At 33.1% G+C, this 18118-nt stretch overlaps 2 protein-coding genes across 13 annotated transcripts; both read left to right on the forward strand.

The window, feature by feature from the left end:
- Positions 1 to 1455: 1455 nt before the first annotated feature.
- Positions 1456 to 2772, forward strand: LOC108333421 (glucuronoxylan 4-O-methyltransferase 1). Its single transcript, XM_017568853.2, has one exon. The coding sequence runs from the start codon at positions 1672 to 1674 to the stop codon at positions 2596 to 2598; it is 927 nt and encodes a 308-aa protein (XP_017424342.1). The 5' UTR covers positions 1456 to 1671; the 3' UTR covers positions 2599 to 2772.
- A 9216-nt stretch (positions 2773 to 11988) lies between these two features.
- Positions 11989 to 17064, forward strand: LOC108334155 (splicing factor U2af large subunit B). Of its 12 annotated transcripts, none has more exons than XM_052871303.1 (14): positions 11989 to 12226; positions 12862 to 13238; positions 13428 to 13550; positions 13890 to 13960; positions 14029 to 14061; positions 14583 to 14653; positions 14743 to 14796; positions 14894 to 14953; positions 15050 to 15110; positions 15183 to 15295; positions 15369 to 15821; positions 15916 to 16051; positions 16293 to 16360; positions 16670 to 17064. In XM_052871303.1, exons 1-14 carry the CDS (start codon positions 12098 to 12100, stop codon positions 16805 to 16807), a joined length of 1887 nt encoding a protein of 628 aa, XP_052727263.1. In that variant the 5' UTR covers positions 11989 to 12097; the 3' UTR covers positions 16808 to 17064. The 12 variants fall into 12 exon arrangements, with proteins under 12 accessions (XP_052727263.1, XP_052727264.1, XP_052727268.1 ...); XM_052871304.1 differs by having other exon boundaries at positions 14749 to 14796; XM_052871307.1 differs by having other exon boundaries at positions 11990 to 12226; positions 12916 to 13238.
- The last annotated feature ends 1054 nt before the right edge of the window (positions 17065 to 18118 follow it).

The raw sequence follows: 18118 nt of genomic DNA on the forward strand, positions 1-18118 counted from the left end.
TGATTTTAGTCGGAATAAGCTATGACATTTATGTTTCTAACAGGACTTCATAAGCTTTTATTCAATCAAGGATAGTGACCAAAACGATTATTAACCATGTTAAGGTTTTGAAAAGAAAATTAGAAAGAATGAAAATAAAGAAAAAAAATAGGTAGAACATAAAAGTAAATGTTTAGTTATTTTGTTTTCAGAATAGAAATATGAGAAATAGATATAAAATGTGTAATTTAATTATTATTATGTAATGTTGAAAGCCAAAATCTTACGTTTTTTAAATTCTCTCTTTACATATGTCAATATAATTTAGCCCTCTAAAATGTTTCTTTTTAGAAAATAGTGCCATTTGTAATTTTTTTTTCTTTGCACACTTGTTAGTTGAAATAAGATATGATTAAGTAAGTAAATTTTGTATTTATTTCACTAAATGAATATATGTTTGTATCATGTTTTCAATTAACCAACTTTTTATATTTTAAAATCATACCTACGTATAGTTAGTGTCTATCTATCTATATATATATATATATATATATATATATATATATATATATATATATATATATTATGTATAAATTATAGTCACAATGTTAATAAGTAAATGCTTATTGATATTAAGTTATTAATATATACTAGCTGTATTAGATCTTGGTACATACACATTAATAAAAGGGAGTTAATAATATTGTTGTTATTAATAACAAGTATAAAATATAGAACACACACACACTAATTATATTAATTATAAATCATATTAAATAATATATTAATAAATTAATTATAATTATCTAATCTATAATTATTTTAATATGTAGTACAGTTTTACTAGCTTAGTAGTTCTATTGTTATTTTATTTCCATCCCCCTTTTGCTAATTTCTGACTGACAAAATTTAAAATAAAAATAATTACTAAAAAAATTATCATAAAGTACTGTCACAAATTCATTGCCAAATATTTAGAAAACTCTTCCAAAAAAACTATATCAAACATGAAAGAAAAAACATGCAGAAAACATACATATCTCTTTTAATGAGAGATCCTTGTAAGGTAATTTCATGTCTGTGAAGACGACAAATTATTCTTAAACATCAACTGTTGGACCCCATTTCAGTTCTACCAACTCTAACAAATACTTAGGCTCCAAAAGTTGCTTCAGTAGCTATTTTGTCAAAATCATTCCTCCTAATTTCTTCCTCTCTACATGCTTTATACAACCAATGCATGTTTGCAAATAATACCAAACATCAATAATCATCATTTTTCTGTCATTTCTCATCAGTGGCTTCACCAAAAATATACATATTTATCTCAATTCTCAAGATACCATGGCCTTGTGACCCCAACAACATCACAACAAACGTTAGGTGATCTCACCAAATCATTGCCCTAGTAGGTGCTACATAAAGATTAAATGTTTGCCACCTCAATACTAAATTGACCACTAATCTTGTTCATAAACTGTTACTGTTTTTCTCTTTCTCCTTTTATATATCAGTTTGACTTCGCTTTACTCTCAAGCAAGTTCACAACATTTTCCCCATAAATGTCCAAATTCCTGTTCAGGTGAATCTGGTGTGTTCCTTCAATTAAGATCTGATCACCCTCTTCCCATCTTTCTTGCTCCTGAGAAAGATAAAAAGAAAAGAACAACCTTTTTTTCTCAAAAACCAACCATGAGGTCCAAAACCCAATTCACATGCAGCCTCAAGGTAGCCATTCTCTCCATTGCCTTTCTCTGCCTCTTCATCTTGCTATTCCGCTCATCCATATTCTCCTTGTCTCCCCAACTCACCTCACAGACCAACTTGTCAGACTCAAACGCAGTAGCAGTAGCAGTAGAAGAATCTCACCCCACAACAGAAACAACAGAAACTGCAGCCACACCATCATCATGCCCTCCAATCCCTGAGAACCCCACATGCAACAAAGCCCCTCCGTCTTTATCCAATGCTCTCATCCACTACGCCACCACCAACGTCACCCCTCAGCAGACCCTCCGTGAGATCTCGGTCTCAGCCAAGGTCCTTCAGAAGAAGTCACCCTGCAACTTCCTCGTGTTTGGCCTCGGCCACGACAGCCTCATGTGGACATCGCTCAACTACGGTGGCCGCACGGTGTTCCTGGAGGAGGACAAGTCATGGATCGACCAAATCCAACAGAAGATACCCTCTTTGGAGTCCTACCATGTCATGTACGACACACAGGTTAACCAGGCTGACGAGCTGTTGAAGGTTGGAATGGAAGCAGACTGCAAAAAGGTGAGTGATCCAAGATTTTCTCAGTGCCAGCTCGCGCACAAGGGGTTCCCAAGTGAGGTTTATGACATAGATTGGGATGTGATCATGGTGGATGCCCCCACAGGTTTCTTTGAAGGGGCACCAGGGAGAATGACTGCAATCTACACTGCAGGGTTGATTGCTAGGAACAAAGGCCATGGTGACACTGATGTGTTTGTTCATGATGTTGATAGAGAGGTGGAAGACAAGTTCTCAAAGGCTTTTCTGTGTGAAGGGTATCTGAAGGAACAAGAAGGGAGGATCAGACACTTCAACGTTCCAAGCCACAGGTCTCGTTTGTGGAGGCCATTTTGCCCACAGTAGTTGTTCATCTTTACATATATATACTTGCTGTATGAATCACTGTCAAGGAAACTGATACAATTTCCACCACCAGTACGTACATTCTTTTCATGATGTGTGAACTCCTACTTTGGTTGAGTTTTGGAATTGATTCTGATTTATATACAACTCCTTCATGGATTGTTACCCTTTTAATCTGATTCAAGAGTCTTTAATCATTGTTGTTCCAGAAAAGGTATCACACAGGTTTAGCTTTTGAAAATACTGGGTATATATTTATACCTGCAAAAGGAACTGACACATAATGTATATATATATATACAGAGAGAGAGAGGGGTGTGTGTATATGTGTGTGTTACATATGATGCTTTCTTTATACACCTCCATAAAGTATTAGAAAGATTTAGAATGTGGATATTTTACATTTTTAGATTCTAAAATTACTTAATTTGAAATATATTTTAAATTATATAATTTAAAACATGTAATAGACTATAAAGTTTTGAATATATTGTCAGATTTTTTTTGTATAATTCAAAATTATATGTCATGTAATACTCAATAAATATAATTTAAGACTCTTCCTATTTATTTAGATTTGAATTAGAATTTTTTTTAATTGAAAAAGAACCTTGTAATTAAGTTAGTTAGTGAACCAACCCGTTTAACCCACCAACCTGTAATGGGCCAAATATCTTTAGTTCACTAATAAGTGAGCCGAGTTAGATTGACTTGCTAAGTAATCATTTCGTAGTGGATCGAGTCGAGTTGGACTAGGTGACTCATTAAAAGTGTTTAAAAAATAATTGTAAGTCATAATAATCGAAAATTATTTAAAAATTATGTTACCGTAAAAATATTCAAAATATGAAAGATTAACTTTAAAATTTAAGTGGATTTAAATTTAACTTCATATAAAACAAATTTAAGTAGTAAAATATAAAAAACACAGAAATTGAGACTAAAGCGAAAGATGATTCTAAAAAATTTAACTAAATTTGTCTCTTGTATTGATGTTCATAAAAGAAACCATATGAAAACCATACAACAAAGAGAAATTGGTTTCCGAAAAGAAGACCAATAAGAACAAAGGAATTTCATGAGCGAGAAAAGAATATGCTAACCACGTCCCTCTTCTCTCACCAAACAATTATTATATTTATACTAGCAAATACCACACTCATATTCCTTCAACCTTATGTTTACGCTCTTGGATCATGCGCCTTTTCCTTTCCTCTCCACATGTTCTTCCATTGTTATTTCCTCTGGTCCCACATGCGGATCCAACTCCTGGGCCTTTGTATCCATTTTCCTTACAATTTTCCTCCATCAAGACTTACCTTGTCCTCAAGGGTGGAGGTGAGGAGGTGAGGGTAAGCTTGAGCCAACACTGAATTATGCTCCTAGGTAGCATCATCATGTAACCCATCTTCCTACTGAATCAAGGATTGTGTAACGTGTTGGTTACCTTTGATAACAACTTTAAGACTGTAATAGGTTGCATGCACTAGTGGAAAAACAGCCTATAACGTCACGCGTTTAACGTCTAACCACTAAATAACCAACGTTAAAAATGATCGGTGGCAATTTTGTAAATAAATGCAATTATTAAACGTCGTTTAGAATTATAATTCAACGTAAGACGATATAAAACGTCGAATGCCTCAGTGTTAGATGTCAAAAGGCCAGTGAATTCAATAAAAATTTGAGCGGGAGATTGAAAATTCATTCACTTTATCTTAGAGCGCGAGACCTTCTTCTCTGAACGAAGTTTGACGACCATCACATGTAATCTTTCTTTCATTTGATACAAATGCATGTTAATTAACTACTTTAGGTATGATTTTCGTTTGTTTTCACCGATTATTTTCGTGTTCTTGTCCTTCATAAGTGCATTTTGCTTTCTCTCTCACTGGTGGCAACACTTTATTCCGATGAACTTACATTTTAAATGTTAGTTTTCGTTTTCGTTTTGAAGAACTTATTTCTTAAACTTGTTTGTTGTTTTTTTTTGTGGAATTTGTTTGGTTGAACTTGTTTGTTGTTGTTGTTTGATTGAACTTGTTTTTTGTTTGATTGAACTTATTTGTTGTTTGTTATTGTTATTTATTGTTGATCCTATATTACCGTTCATAGTTCTCCCTTTTAGGTTTTGTAGAGTTGTTAAAAAGGATTACAATTAATTAAAAAAAAATTATTAACGTCGTATATATTCAAAAATCGATGTTAAATTAATGTCGTATATTGACAAAATTCGACATTAAATTAACGTCGAATTTTTTAAATTCGACGTCAATTTAACGTCTCCTGATATGACGTTGTTCTCGAATTCGACGTGAAAGGCCAAAAATATTCGACGTTGTACGCTGTTTTTGTACTAGTAATGTCAGGAGATAATTTTGAGTCACCAATTAGCAAGGGCACATAAGGTTGATCATGGTTTCCACGAAACAATTTTAGTTGAGAAACATGGAATACGTTGAATTTTTGCTAAATTTATAAGCTTATAAGCAACCTTCCTGATTTTTTGAATGACGGAAAAAGGAGCAAAATATCTCAGGCCAAACTTTTGATTCTTTCTTAGAGCTAATGAATGGTTGCAATTTCACCAACACCAAATCACCCACTTCAAATTGCACATCCTATATTTTTTATCAGCATACTTCTTTTGAATTTGTTGTGCCCTCTCCAAATTCATTTTCAACTTTTTGCAATATAGCATATTTTGTCAACAATTGCTCTTTCACAACAATAGGATCCTTATCATGTGGGACATATTTTTAATAGTTGGGGGATCACGACCATACACAACTTTGAAGGGTGTCATGTAAGCACTTATGTATATGGTACGTTGTATTATACCAATTTTTGCCCGAAGAAGAAACTTGGACCATTCTCTTAGAGAGTCAAAAGTAAAACATCTAAGATATAGTTCCAAACATTTATTGAGGAGAATCTTGGATTGACCATCCAATTGAGGGTGATATGCTAAAAACCTTAGTTACCACTTTACTAGTATAACCACTTGAATGGAATGAAATGAGCTGCCTTAGACAATCTATTAACCACAACATAGATTACAATGAACACATGAGATGAAGGTAGACCAGTAATGAAATCCATGGCTAATTCCTCCTAAATTACATTATGAATAGGTAAAGGTTGTAACAGACCTGATGGTAACATATTAGCCACTTTAGACTGTTGACAAATCGAATATTGTTGAACAAAAGACTTAATGTCCTTATGCATACCTTGCCAATAAAATTGAGCAACAATTTTAGCTAGAGTTATAGAAAACCTAACATGTCCCCCAATCACAAACCTATGAAACTCTTGTAAAATGTCCTATAAAAAAGCTAGGCCTGCAGGTACCATTATTCTATTATCCAAAGTAATAAACCTCGATGAATGGAATAATGGATTTGTTGTTTGTATTGTTAAAGCAATAATCAAAAAGTACTTTTAATTGAGGGTCTTATTGTTGAGCTTCACGAAAGGAGGTCAACAACAATTAAATTGGTTGGGACCACGCCATGTGAAATGATCTAGAAAGAGAATCAAGTACAATGTTCTCTTTCCCTGATTTGTATTCAATAGTGAATTCATACCCTAGTAATTTATGGAGCCATTTTTGTTGCTTGGGTGTTTTCAAACTTTGATCCATAATAGCCCTCAAACTTTGTTGATCAGTTTTGATCACAAATTTATAACCCAACAAGATAATGACGAAATTTGGTCACTGCTTCTACATTGAAGAGGACATTTTCTTTGAGGAAAAAGAAATATGGTGGAAGCTCTGACTCAAGACAGTTCTAATCCCACACCTAATGTATCAGCTTCCAATTGGAAAGGCAAGGTAAAAGCAGGCAAAGCAAGTACAAGAGCTTAAGTTAAAGCCTCCTTCAATTTTGTAAAAGCGAGTGAAGTTGCATCTTGCCAATTAAAATTATATTTATTTAATAGCTCTGTCAATGGTCCTGCATGCCCTTTTATAAATCTTGTACAATATCCTATAAGCCCAAGAAAGCCTTTGAGTTGTTTTAAATTTGTAGGAATAGGCCAAGCTAGTATAGCTTGTATCTTGTTGTCCTCCATAGCAATGCCTTTCCCACAAATCGCGGTCCTAAATATTTCACTTGTTGTTGACCAAATGAACATTTAGACAACTTTGCATACAACTTATTTTCCAACAGCTCATCATTTCAAGATGTTGTAAGTAGGTCACCCACAAAGGGCTATAAACCAATATATCAATAAAAAAACACAAAAACACATTTTCTAAGCATCTTGTTAAACACCTCATTCATCAAAGACTAAAATGTTGCAAGGGAATTGGTCAATCCAAATGGCATAACCAACCACTCATATAAACCTTGATGAGTTATGAACACTATTTTATGCCTATCTTCCTTTTTTACTAGAATTTGATGATAATCTGACCTAAGATCCAATTTGGAAAAATATTGAGCACCATGAATATCATGCATTAGTTCATTAATTGTGAGAATAGGAAAACTATCTTTTACTGTTATAGCATTTAAGGCCCTATAATCAGTGCAAAATCTTCATGTTCCATCTTTCTTTTTCACCAAAAAGATTGGGGAAGAGAAAATATTATTGCTTGGCACAATAATGCCTTCTTGCAGCATATCCTAGACCATTTTTTTTCAATTTGTTGTTTCTAACTAAAAGGATACAATATATGGCTTAACTTTAATCGAATCAAAACCATGTATAAGAGGTATGACATGATTATGAGATCTAATAGTAGGTAAACTAGATGACACAACAAACACTTATTGATATGTGTATAGTAACAAGGCTATTTCTGGATCCATATTGACAGAAAATTTTAGAAATTGATTTTGAGAAACTCTATTTAACTAAAAATGTAAAGAATACATTTCGGTTATGGAGTTAATGGTATGCCTTCTTTTAAAGTGATAAAATTGGGCCTGAGTAGGAAATTTGAGATGATCTCCATGTAGAGTAACAAATTGATCATTCAACAAAAATTTCAAGGTCAGGTTGCTATAGTAAGAAATATAGGCTCCTAATCTGGCTAGTCAGGAGGCCCCAAGGACTAAATTAGCTCCTAATATAGGAAGTAAATATATTGGCATTATTAATGAGTGTGACTGTATGATGACCTCTAGATCTTTTATGAATCCTTCAAATATTAAGGTACTACCATTTCCTATTAGGACATTGAAATTATATATTGGTTTTATAGGTAATTTCATATAATTGGCAATTCTTGGTTGGAGGATTTTGTCTGAAGTCCCACTATGCAATTTTTTTTTTAATAAACAGACCTTGATAAGCCCATGAAATCGCATTGTTCCAACACCAGCAAAACCTTTTAAGGCATTAAAAGTCAAATGAGGTTCACACACAGGTTAAGGATTTTCAACTACAAATTCAACAAAAGAGGTTGTTAGTTCATCAAAATCATCTTCCTCATCTAATTGTAGCCATATATACTGTTTATTGGGACACCTATGAGAGGGGGTGAATTTCTCATCACAAGTGAAGCTTATGTCTTTTTCCCTTCGTAATTGCATTTCAACAAGGGACATTTTTTTAACACTAACTTTTTTTGAATGAGGTGTTGTGGTAGGTTTGGGAAGTCAAGGTGGTAGGGTACTGTATTTAAGGGATTGGGAAGAGGATTGGTTAATATTTGTAGGTTGTGTTTAGATTTTAGTATGGTATTTATAGCTTGTGTTTGGTTTGTTGACATATTTCTCCTCATGCAGTTTGGCAAAAGAAACGCATCGCATTAAGGTGGTAGGAGCTTGGACTAAAACATAACGACGAATATCTTATTGTAAGTCTCCCATAAAATAATCTAGCAAAACATCACTAATACTTGTACCCGGTTAGTAAGAGTAGTGAATTTTACATAATCATGAACGGAACCATCCTTAGTCAACTTAAACAAATTTGATTGAGGACATTCATATGGTGAAGGGCCAAATTCCAGTTCCAGAGCACGAGTAAAAGCAATCAATGTGGGAAAAACATTTGTTCCAGACTGTATTTGGTACTAAGGAACAACGTCCTTATCCATGTGAACTGAAGTAATGAGTAATCATTATTCATTTGATGTTTTATAGTAATAAAAAAACTCTTCAGATTTGAAAATCCACTGTAAAACATTTGACCCATCAAAGCAAGGAAAATCTAATTTAACATTTCAAACTTGGAATGGCGAGGACTGAGCAAAGAAACGAGTTCCAAATTCTAAAGCGACAATGAATTTCAACATGTTATCCATGATAATTTCCATTGTTTCGAATCGATTAAAGTCATCCTTATGACATTCATTTAAGGTTACAATTAAAGCTTCTAAGTTACGGCTTGTTACTGAAATGGACTCAGCAAGTTGCTTGACGTCAACGATAATGTCCTTCAAACGTGATAACTTTGACGAAATCTCTTTTAGGCGAGTGTTCTCCATCATGATGTGATGAAAACACCATTTGTAAAGAACACAAAAACTATAGAGACGAAAGCAAAAAATGGTTATAAAAATTTAACTGAATTTTCCTCATGTATTGGTGTTCATAAAAAAAATCATACGAAAACCATACAACAAAGGGAAATTGGTTTTCAAAAAGAAGACCGATAGGAACAGAGGAGTTTCATGAGAGATAGAAGAATATGCCAACCACGCCCCTCTTCTTTCACTAAACGATTATTATATTTATACTAGCAAATACCCCATTCATACTCCTTCAGCCTTATGTTTACGTTCTTGGATCGTGTGCATTTTCCTCTCCTCTCCACGTGTGTTTCCATTGTTATTTCCTCTGGTCCCACTTGCGAGTCCATCTCTTGGGCCTTTGCATCCATTTTCCTTACATGAAAATTAATATTAATTAATTGTTTAGAAACTCTTATGAAAAAAAAATTTAGACCATAATCATGTTGTTAATTATTGTATTTTGTATATTTTAAATGGTTCAATTTTCTAAAGTGAATTCTAAGGGACACAATTTTTAAAGTTGTTTATCTTAACCTAAGATTGAAATATGTAAACTACATTTAGATTAATTTTCAGATAAAATACTCATCGAAGACAAAAGTGAACATTGATATTCATATTTAGTAATAAAAAAGTCACAATAATCTAAGATTTGTGTGATATTTTATAATAGGTCTACTAAGATGTATGTGTGTTAGAGTTGACTTAAAAGAAAATGTATTTTACATCATAACAATTAGGACGTCTACTAATAGTAATACCAAAGACATTTTTCTTGACTTAAATCTTGTGTATTTTACATCGTAACTATTAAAACCTTGGTGAATGGTAACATCTTGAACAAAATTATTATTTTAGTGAAAGTCACAAAGTTGAAACTACATAGAAATCTTGTCATAAGCTATAATATTTAAATAAAATATGATATTACGTTGAATTTGAATGTTTGTTGTGTGTATTCATTTCATTTATAAATTATTATTAGCAAAGTGAGATTTTAAGAATCATTCATTTGTATAATGAGAATTGATAATTAAGAGTAAGTTTCCTCCTAGAATACTCTTTTCTTAAACTTTCACAAATGATGCTCTAAATTGTAGAAGAATTCATCACACATGAACAATAATGTCACATTAATCAAAGCATTGAACATGGACATGTCCATAATTGTTGTGTCATTGTAAAAAAAAAGTCTTTTGAATTGTAATATGATTTCTCACATGTAAACTATAAATTCATATGATTTGATGCATTAATTAATGACAACTTGATGAGATATGGACAATTACTCTATACATAGATCCATAAGTGATGTTTTGCATTGTAGCATACAATTTTCAATTTCTTCCATAGTAATGACTAAATCATGGTTAATTATTATTACAACATAGTAAAGGTTGAAACGACACAAGAAGCAATATAATAGTTGGATGACATTCAAAAGAACAAATAAACACTTATAAAAATGACAAATGATACTAAGTCAACATGACAATAAACCTAATAGAGCTAATAAATTTTGTGTTAAAAAACTATTATAAACCTTCCAATTTCTTTCTTGGTTTTGATTACATACACTCAATGTAACAAAATATTTCACCAATAAAAAAGGAGATGTTGCAACAATAATTACACTTTACTATATTTATTTGAATATGTGTCAAATAATTTGAAAATGTACTATCAAAGGCAAACATGGGTGAAATACTTGAATTTAATAAGTCCAATTGTTTTTCAATTATAAGAGATCATAGAGGAAATGTACGATGAAGAAGAAGATTCTCTATCACATTAGAATAATTATGATTTAAACTTGAGAAATTTACAATTTTCACTTATTATATTTTATTTATTTATGTGAGAAATACAAATATGTATATTGTCATCATTTAATCATATACAATAATATATATATATATTATAACACAAATATTTAAGATTTATGATAAATATTTTTGGGATAGAAACTTTAAAATAGTATTTACAATGTACATTGTGTCAAAATCTTAAAATGAGAAAACTTTTAAGAATTCTGTCGCTCAACTCAACACACCTAAAATTAATTAAAATAAAAAAAGAAAAAACATTATAACACACAATTTTTTAAACAACTGATTAAATATGTTTAATTCATAAACTTTGTCATAAAATAGAAATTATTCTAAAAAAATTATATTATCGTACTCCGAATAACATTTGAAATATATGTCTCACACATCAACCTCCAAGTCTTCAATAATATTCCATATATTGAGTGTTGAATATTGGAAAAAAAATGTTTAACTTATCAACAAAAAATAAACTAAGGCCTTGTTCTTTTGAGTGGATTTGAGAGGATTTGAAGATAATTTTTTTTGTCGTTTATTTGAGTGAATTTGAAGGTAAATGAGAATGAATTTGAAAATAAATTTTTTTAATTTGTCACGTCAATACAATTCTATACTAATTCTCACAAATTTTATTTCCAAATTCACTCAAATAAACGACAAAAAAATTTATTTTCAAATCCTCTCAAGTCCCCTCAAATCCACTCTCTCGAATCCACTCAAAAGAAAAAGGCCTAAAAGATTTCTTTCGTTACCCTTTACAAAAGAATTTAATTATTGCTATAAATACATTATAAATAATAATTAAAAATGATTTGTTTAAATTTCCTGTGGAGCATTTAAAGTTCTAATCAAGAATAAATTTAATTTATTATGATACATTTAAATTATTAATTTTAACTATTAATATTAACAAAATAATCTAAATCAATACTTTCAAGTTTGTAATTTAGTATTAATAATTTGAGTACGTGGGTGCATAAAGTAAAATACAGAGAAAGAGCAACTTAATTGATGAGCGAAAATCCAAAAAGAGAAATGGGCCGATTGGCCCACATAGGAGATGAATAAGAAGAAAAGAAGAGGGTATTTGAGCACAAGAATGGTGGTGCTGTGACACATTCACACACATTGCACACTCCCAAATCATATCTATCATTCCACAAAGGAAAAGCACAGAGAAAGGGAAAGAGAAAAAAAAATGGCCGAATACGATGAAAGATACGAAGGCAACGGAGAAGAAGAAGACCTTCACAATTCCCATCCTCATCCTCATCTCGATTCCTCTCCTCAGCCCACTCACGACGATCTCACCGATTCCAAATCTCACGTATGTTTTCTCTCTCTTTCTGCTCCACCAATCCCTTCTTCTCTCTTTATTTCTACGCACTTTCCTTTTCATTTGCAATTAGGGTTTTTTTTTTCACTGCTTTCTCTCTTTTTCTCATAACTGGGGTTTGGGACAGGGTTTTTCTGTTTCCCATCATGTTCCCAATCTTAACACTACAAATCTCGTGTCAGCCTTTTCGTTTCACTGTTTGTGAAACTGACTACACCTGTGTTAGTTATGGCGTGATTCGGGGTTGGATTTTGTTTCGTGTTTTCCCCCCTTTTGTAATTCTTGCTTCACTGTGTGATTAAAGGTGCTTAGGTTTTCGTAAGGTCTTTGCTTTTGGTAATATGCTGCTGTCTCTTTTCCTGCCAAGCTATAATTGAAATCTTCATGCTTTGCCATGTCTTTATGCAGTGCTCTCTCGTGTTTCTTTTGAATGTTGTATAAATTTTAGGAAAAATGTATTTTGGATTTGGCTGCTTTTCAGGTATTTTAAGTTTTATTGTGATTTATGCTTTGCAGGTTGTTTTTTGAACTGTTTTTATATCTCGCGTATGCCGAGTGTGAAATGTTTTGTTCCAACTATGCTTGTTTTTTTTAATCTTACTTTCATATGCATCGTTGCCTGGTAGGCTTGGAGATATGGGTTTTCTCGCACCTGTGAATCTTTTATTTTCTTTTGGCAGCATGGATCTCGTGATTATGACAGAGAATCTTCCAGAAGCAGAGATAAGGAGCGGGAGAAAGGGAGAGACCGGGATAGAAAAAGGGAAAAGGGGAGGGAAAGGGAGAGAAGTAGGGATAGGGATTCCGAGAGAAGCAGGGACAAGGACAGAGATAGGGAGAGGAGCAAAGACAGGGAGAGGGACCGAGAGCGTGATGGTGAGAAGGAAAGGGACCGGGATAGGGACCGCCACCACAGAGATCGGCACAGGGATCGTGGTGAACGAAGGGAAAGGACAAGGGATAGAGATGAAGATGATTTTTACAGAAGCCGTGACTTTGACAGGTAAAATTTTGTTTGGGATCTTACTGCCTTGTATCCCAGTTGGAGCTTGAGGATTTTCATCAGCATCTGATTTTCATTAGCATGCCATGTGTTGTATTATATCTTGAATTCATACTCGGCTACGTTTTTTTAAATAACGTTTTTCCTGTTCTCTTTTCAATTTTTATCTGAAATTATGTGATTTTACAGAAGAAGGGGGGATTTTGACAGAGAGGATAGGCATAGGCGGAGGTCTCGGTCTAGATCTCAATCCAAGTCAGGGGGTAGATCCGAGCATAGATCAAGGTCGCGTTCTCGTTCACGCTCAAAGAGGTAAATAGATGTGTGCTAAACATATCATGCATGTGACTTCCTTTTGTGAATTCTATTTTTTGTCTGTAAAATAAAATAGTTGGTGGATGCGCAAGTGGAACCAGTATAATGTTGTGAATACACTCCTATCCTTGTTTATAATTTTATTGGCGGCAGGGCAATCATTGCTCTTCGTTCATCATTTCATCACCTGTTTTAACATTTTTTGATAGACGTGTTTGATATTTACTTAAATTTGTCATTTGATACATCTTCTTGGTTTGAGGAGTAGCATTCATTATTCGATTGGTTTGAAGAGTAGCATTCATTATTCGATTAACTAATTTACTGCACTTACAGCAAAAGGACTAGTGGTTTTGATATGGCTCCGCCTGCCTCTGCTATGTTGGCTGGTGCTTCTGCTGTTACAGGTACATTTACGCATGTATATATTATGAAATTTCTCATCTTAACTGTTTTTTCTTTTTGTTTGTCCTAGTATGGAAAATTCATATCAAATTGCATAAACTTGGTAAGCTTTGTTCAGTTACTATCTTAGTATATATAGCCTCTGAGGACTGGTTTCCCATGGTGTGTAATTTTGTCTTTCTTTTTACTTAGCGATATAATTCTGGAACTAAAAGATGCTTTGGTTTTTTGTCTTGTGTTTGGTGTTTGTTTGTTTTGTTTCTATGTCTTGTCATATGTTCTAAGAAGGCAATGTTGGGCTACTAGCCCCACTGTGCTGACAATGGGCGTGAGCCGACATCTGTAGCTTTTATGTCCACGGAGGAATCAATGCACCTGTTTTTGGTGGGTCTTGTTCGTCTTCAACTGGAAACTATTACCTACTTTGGTAGACACAAATATTATCTCTAAAGCTTGTTTACAATGCTCCTTTAATATTATTGATACAATATTTGCCACGAGGTATAATTATCCTTAAGCTCGTGCCAATTGGAGTAAAAGGAGGCATTTGATTCTTATGTTCTATGATTGCAAATAGTGAAAACAATGAGCTTGTTCTGATATGCCATATTCCTTTATTTGCAGGTCAGATCACTGGTGCAAATCCTGCAATTCCCGGAATGTTTCCAAATATGTTTCCGTTGGCTACAAACCAGGTATTTTTTGATTCCTTTTCCGCAGATCTTGTTATTCAATTTGAGGTTTTTATTAATTTCTCTTTATTCTTGTTTCTTTCCTTTTTAAGTTGCAGCCGTTCAGTGCTCTCCCAGTCATGCCAGTTCAGGCTATGACACAACAGGTAAAAATGCTTTTGGGTGAGATGAAATTTACATTCTTTACCCTTTTAACATGACTTTCCCCGGTTATGGACTGTCTTTAATGCACTGAATTTACAGGCTACACGACATGCTAGGCGGGTGTATGTTGGGGGCCTTCCTCCTACAGCTAATGAGCAGGTAATACTAATATCATAATTTCTTGCTCATAATGGTTAAGTCTTTAAGATGGTTGTGACAAGTTGGCTTGTTGTTTCTATTCTGGTTATGCTGCAGTCAGTTGCAACTTTCTTCAGTCAAGTTATGGCTAAGATTGGGGGAAACACTGCTGGCCCAGGTACATATTAAACTTCAGTGAATTGTGCCAGTTTGTTGACATTATAATGGGACTAATTTAATTTGTATCCAGGTGATGCTGTGGTTAATGTTTACATTAATCATGACAAGAAGTTCGCCTTTGTGGAGATGAGGTCTGTTGAGGAAGCTAGCAATGCAATGGCTTTAGATGGGATTATTTTTGAGGTATCTTTTCTCATTTTATTGTGCAAGGAATGACCATGTCCATCGGTGCTAATCCAATTTTTTTTTTTATTAGGGGGCACCTGTTAAGGTCAGGAGACCTACTGATTATAATCCTTCCTTAGCTGCTACTCTAGGCCCAAGCCAGCCTAACCCAAACCTTAATCTTGGTGCTGTTGGCTTAACACCAGGGTCTGCTGGTGGACTTGATGGTCCAGATCGAATTTTTGTTGGTGGACTTCCTTATTACTTCACAGAAACGCAGATAAGAGAGCTTTTAGAGACTTTTGGTCCTCTAAGGGGTTTTGATCTAGTGAAAGATAGAGAAACGGGAAATTCAAAGGGTTATGCATTTTGTGTTTACCAGGATCTTGCAGTTACTGATATTGCATGTGCTGCTTTAAATGGAATAAAAATGGGAGATAAGACTCTCACAGTTAGACGAGCTAATCAAGGTGCAAACCCACAGCAGCCTAAACCTGAACAGGAGAGCATCTTAATGCATGCCCAACAGCAGATTGCACTGCAGGTTAGATGGATTGTCCCCTAAATTGTTTTTGTTTCCAGGATCATCTGTGCATGTGTTTAAAATTCTAACTGCTCGAGGCTTTTTATTTTTGTAGAAACTTATGTTGCAGCCAGCTTTGGTGGCAACAAAGGTGGTGTGCTTAACTCACGCAGTTTCTGCTGACGAGCTCAAAGATGATGAAGACTACGAAGAGATTCTTGATGATATGAGACAAGAGTGCTCCAAATTTGGTAATTTCGGATTTTTCCCCCTTATATCGCTCTAAACAACATTCATATTAATTTTCTGTCTTATTTTGTTTTTCTGTCTTATTTGTTTTACAGCCATTTGTAGTCCCACATTCTCATAGAGAATCAGGCCTAAATTACAGACTGAAGTCTCCATAACCTTCTTTATCCTCACATATTTGTTCATTGCATGTCTATGAAAATTCCATTGCATAGTTCACTGTTTTGTTTTCACTTCATGCAGGTTCCTTGGTGAATGTGGTGATCCCGCGTCCACCGCATGATGGTGAGCCTGCCGCTGGAGTTGGGAAGGTGTGTTCTTGACTCGTTAATGAAATTCTGAATCCTCTCCAGTCATATATATATATATATTATATATATATATATAAATAAACAAATAAAAATTTCTTTATCAGTTGAAATTAAGAGCACTGATTTTGTTCACTTCCCTCCTTTCTCAATGTTGGTTTGGTGCAGTTGTGGAATCAAAATTGTAGTTGCTCTCAGAGGATCTGTCAAAAATTCCTGTTGAAAAATTAATATTGCTTATAATTACTTATAGTTGCTCTGTATTTGGTGTGTACATATGCCATAAACTGTAAGTAACTCTTGAATTTGCAGGTGTTTTTGGAGTATGTTGACGTGGATGGTGCCACAAAAGCCCGTGCTGGATTGAATGGACGAAAATTTGATGGGAACCAAGTAGTAGCGGTTTTCTACCCAGAGAACAAATTTGCTCAGGGAGATTATGAAGGCTAATCGGGTTTTGTTTGGATTTTACCTTGTTTAGCGTTTTGTTAGTAAGGATTATGTTTTGTATTCATAAACTTGTAAGCTAGAGTTGTGGTCATAGTACAGAAGCTGTTCTATTTAGATGCGAGTAGTAAAAAAAGTGATGATGGATAATTTGTTAAATAGTTTTACCGGTCTAATGGATCTCTTGGGTCCCTTGAGAAATTCTTTATTTGCTTTAAGTGAATCTCTGCATTAATCAAATTAAAGCTTGTTGCTGCTTATCTCACGCATTTTTTTTCATCAAATTAAAGCTTCAGCTTTTAAATAGTGTCAAATTTAGGGTTCAATAGTGTACGAAAATGTATACTTTGCCCCTTTTTAGTATTCAGATTAATGTATGTTTATCCTATTTATACCCATTTTACGTGCTGTTTTCTCCTTTCTCACATGTCTTCATCGGCGAGTTGATGTGCTCTAGGAGACAGTGAGAGTAACTAACATCAATTTATTTCAAATTTATAAACTTAAAAGTGCTGCATTCTAATGTTAATTTTTTCTTTCATATTGATTTAGTACAAGTGCTTTTGTTATTCACATTTTCTTTTAGTCGCATTATATTTTAATTTAAAAAGCTATGGAACGCCCCTTTTATTTTTATATAGAAATTTTATTTAAATTAAAAAATTAAAAATACCTATATACGGAAAAATTAAGTTTAATGAATTATAGTAAATGGAAAAGCGATTTTCATATTGATTAAATTAAAATATTAGTTTAGTTACAATATATTCATTACACTATGTTTAGAGATATTTATTAATTATAAAAGCACTATAAAGTAAACAAACAAACCTAACCTATGTAGAACACATGCTAAATTACTAGTATAACTAGGTATACTATCTGGTGGATATATGTAAAAATTTTCATGATTTTTTCTACATTTTCATGCCTTCTCATTTTTTTTTATTTTTTAAATTTTAAATACAATTGTTTTAAACAATTCTTTAAAATAAAACTCCACATAAAAGGTAATAATTTTAAACTATATATTAAATAAAATTGCATATTAAAATATCAGTCCAAATAAATCTGATTTTAAAAAAAATTAATAAGTTAAACCATAACCTATAGAATTTAAATTAATCCTTTAAAAAAATATTAAATATTAAATATAAATAAAAATATGTAAAATTAATTTTTAACCAATTTTTCTTTCTTTCATCAATAAATTTATTTAATTCCCGATATTTTATATTAAATATCCAAATAAGATTTAACAAACAATAATTAATGGTAGTGCGGATTGGATATCATAATCACATACTTGCTTAA

The sequence above is a fragment of the Vigna angularis genome, chromosome 11 (assembly GCF_016808095.1).
Source record: "Vigna angularis cultivar LongXiaoDou No.4 chromosome 11, ASM1680809v1, whole genome shotgun sequence".
In the NCBI taxonomy this organism is placed as follows: Eukaryota; Viridiplantae; Streptophyta; class Magnoliopsida; order Fabales; family Fabaceae; genus Vigna; species Vigna angularis.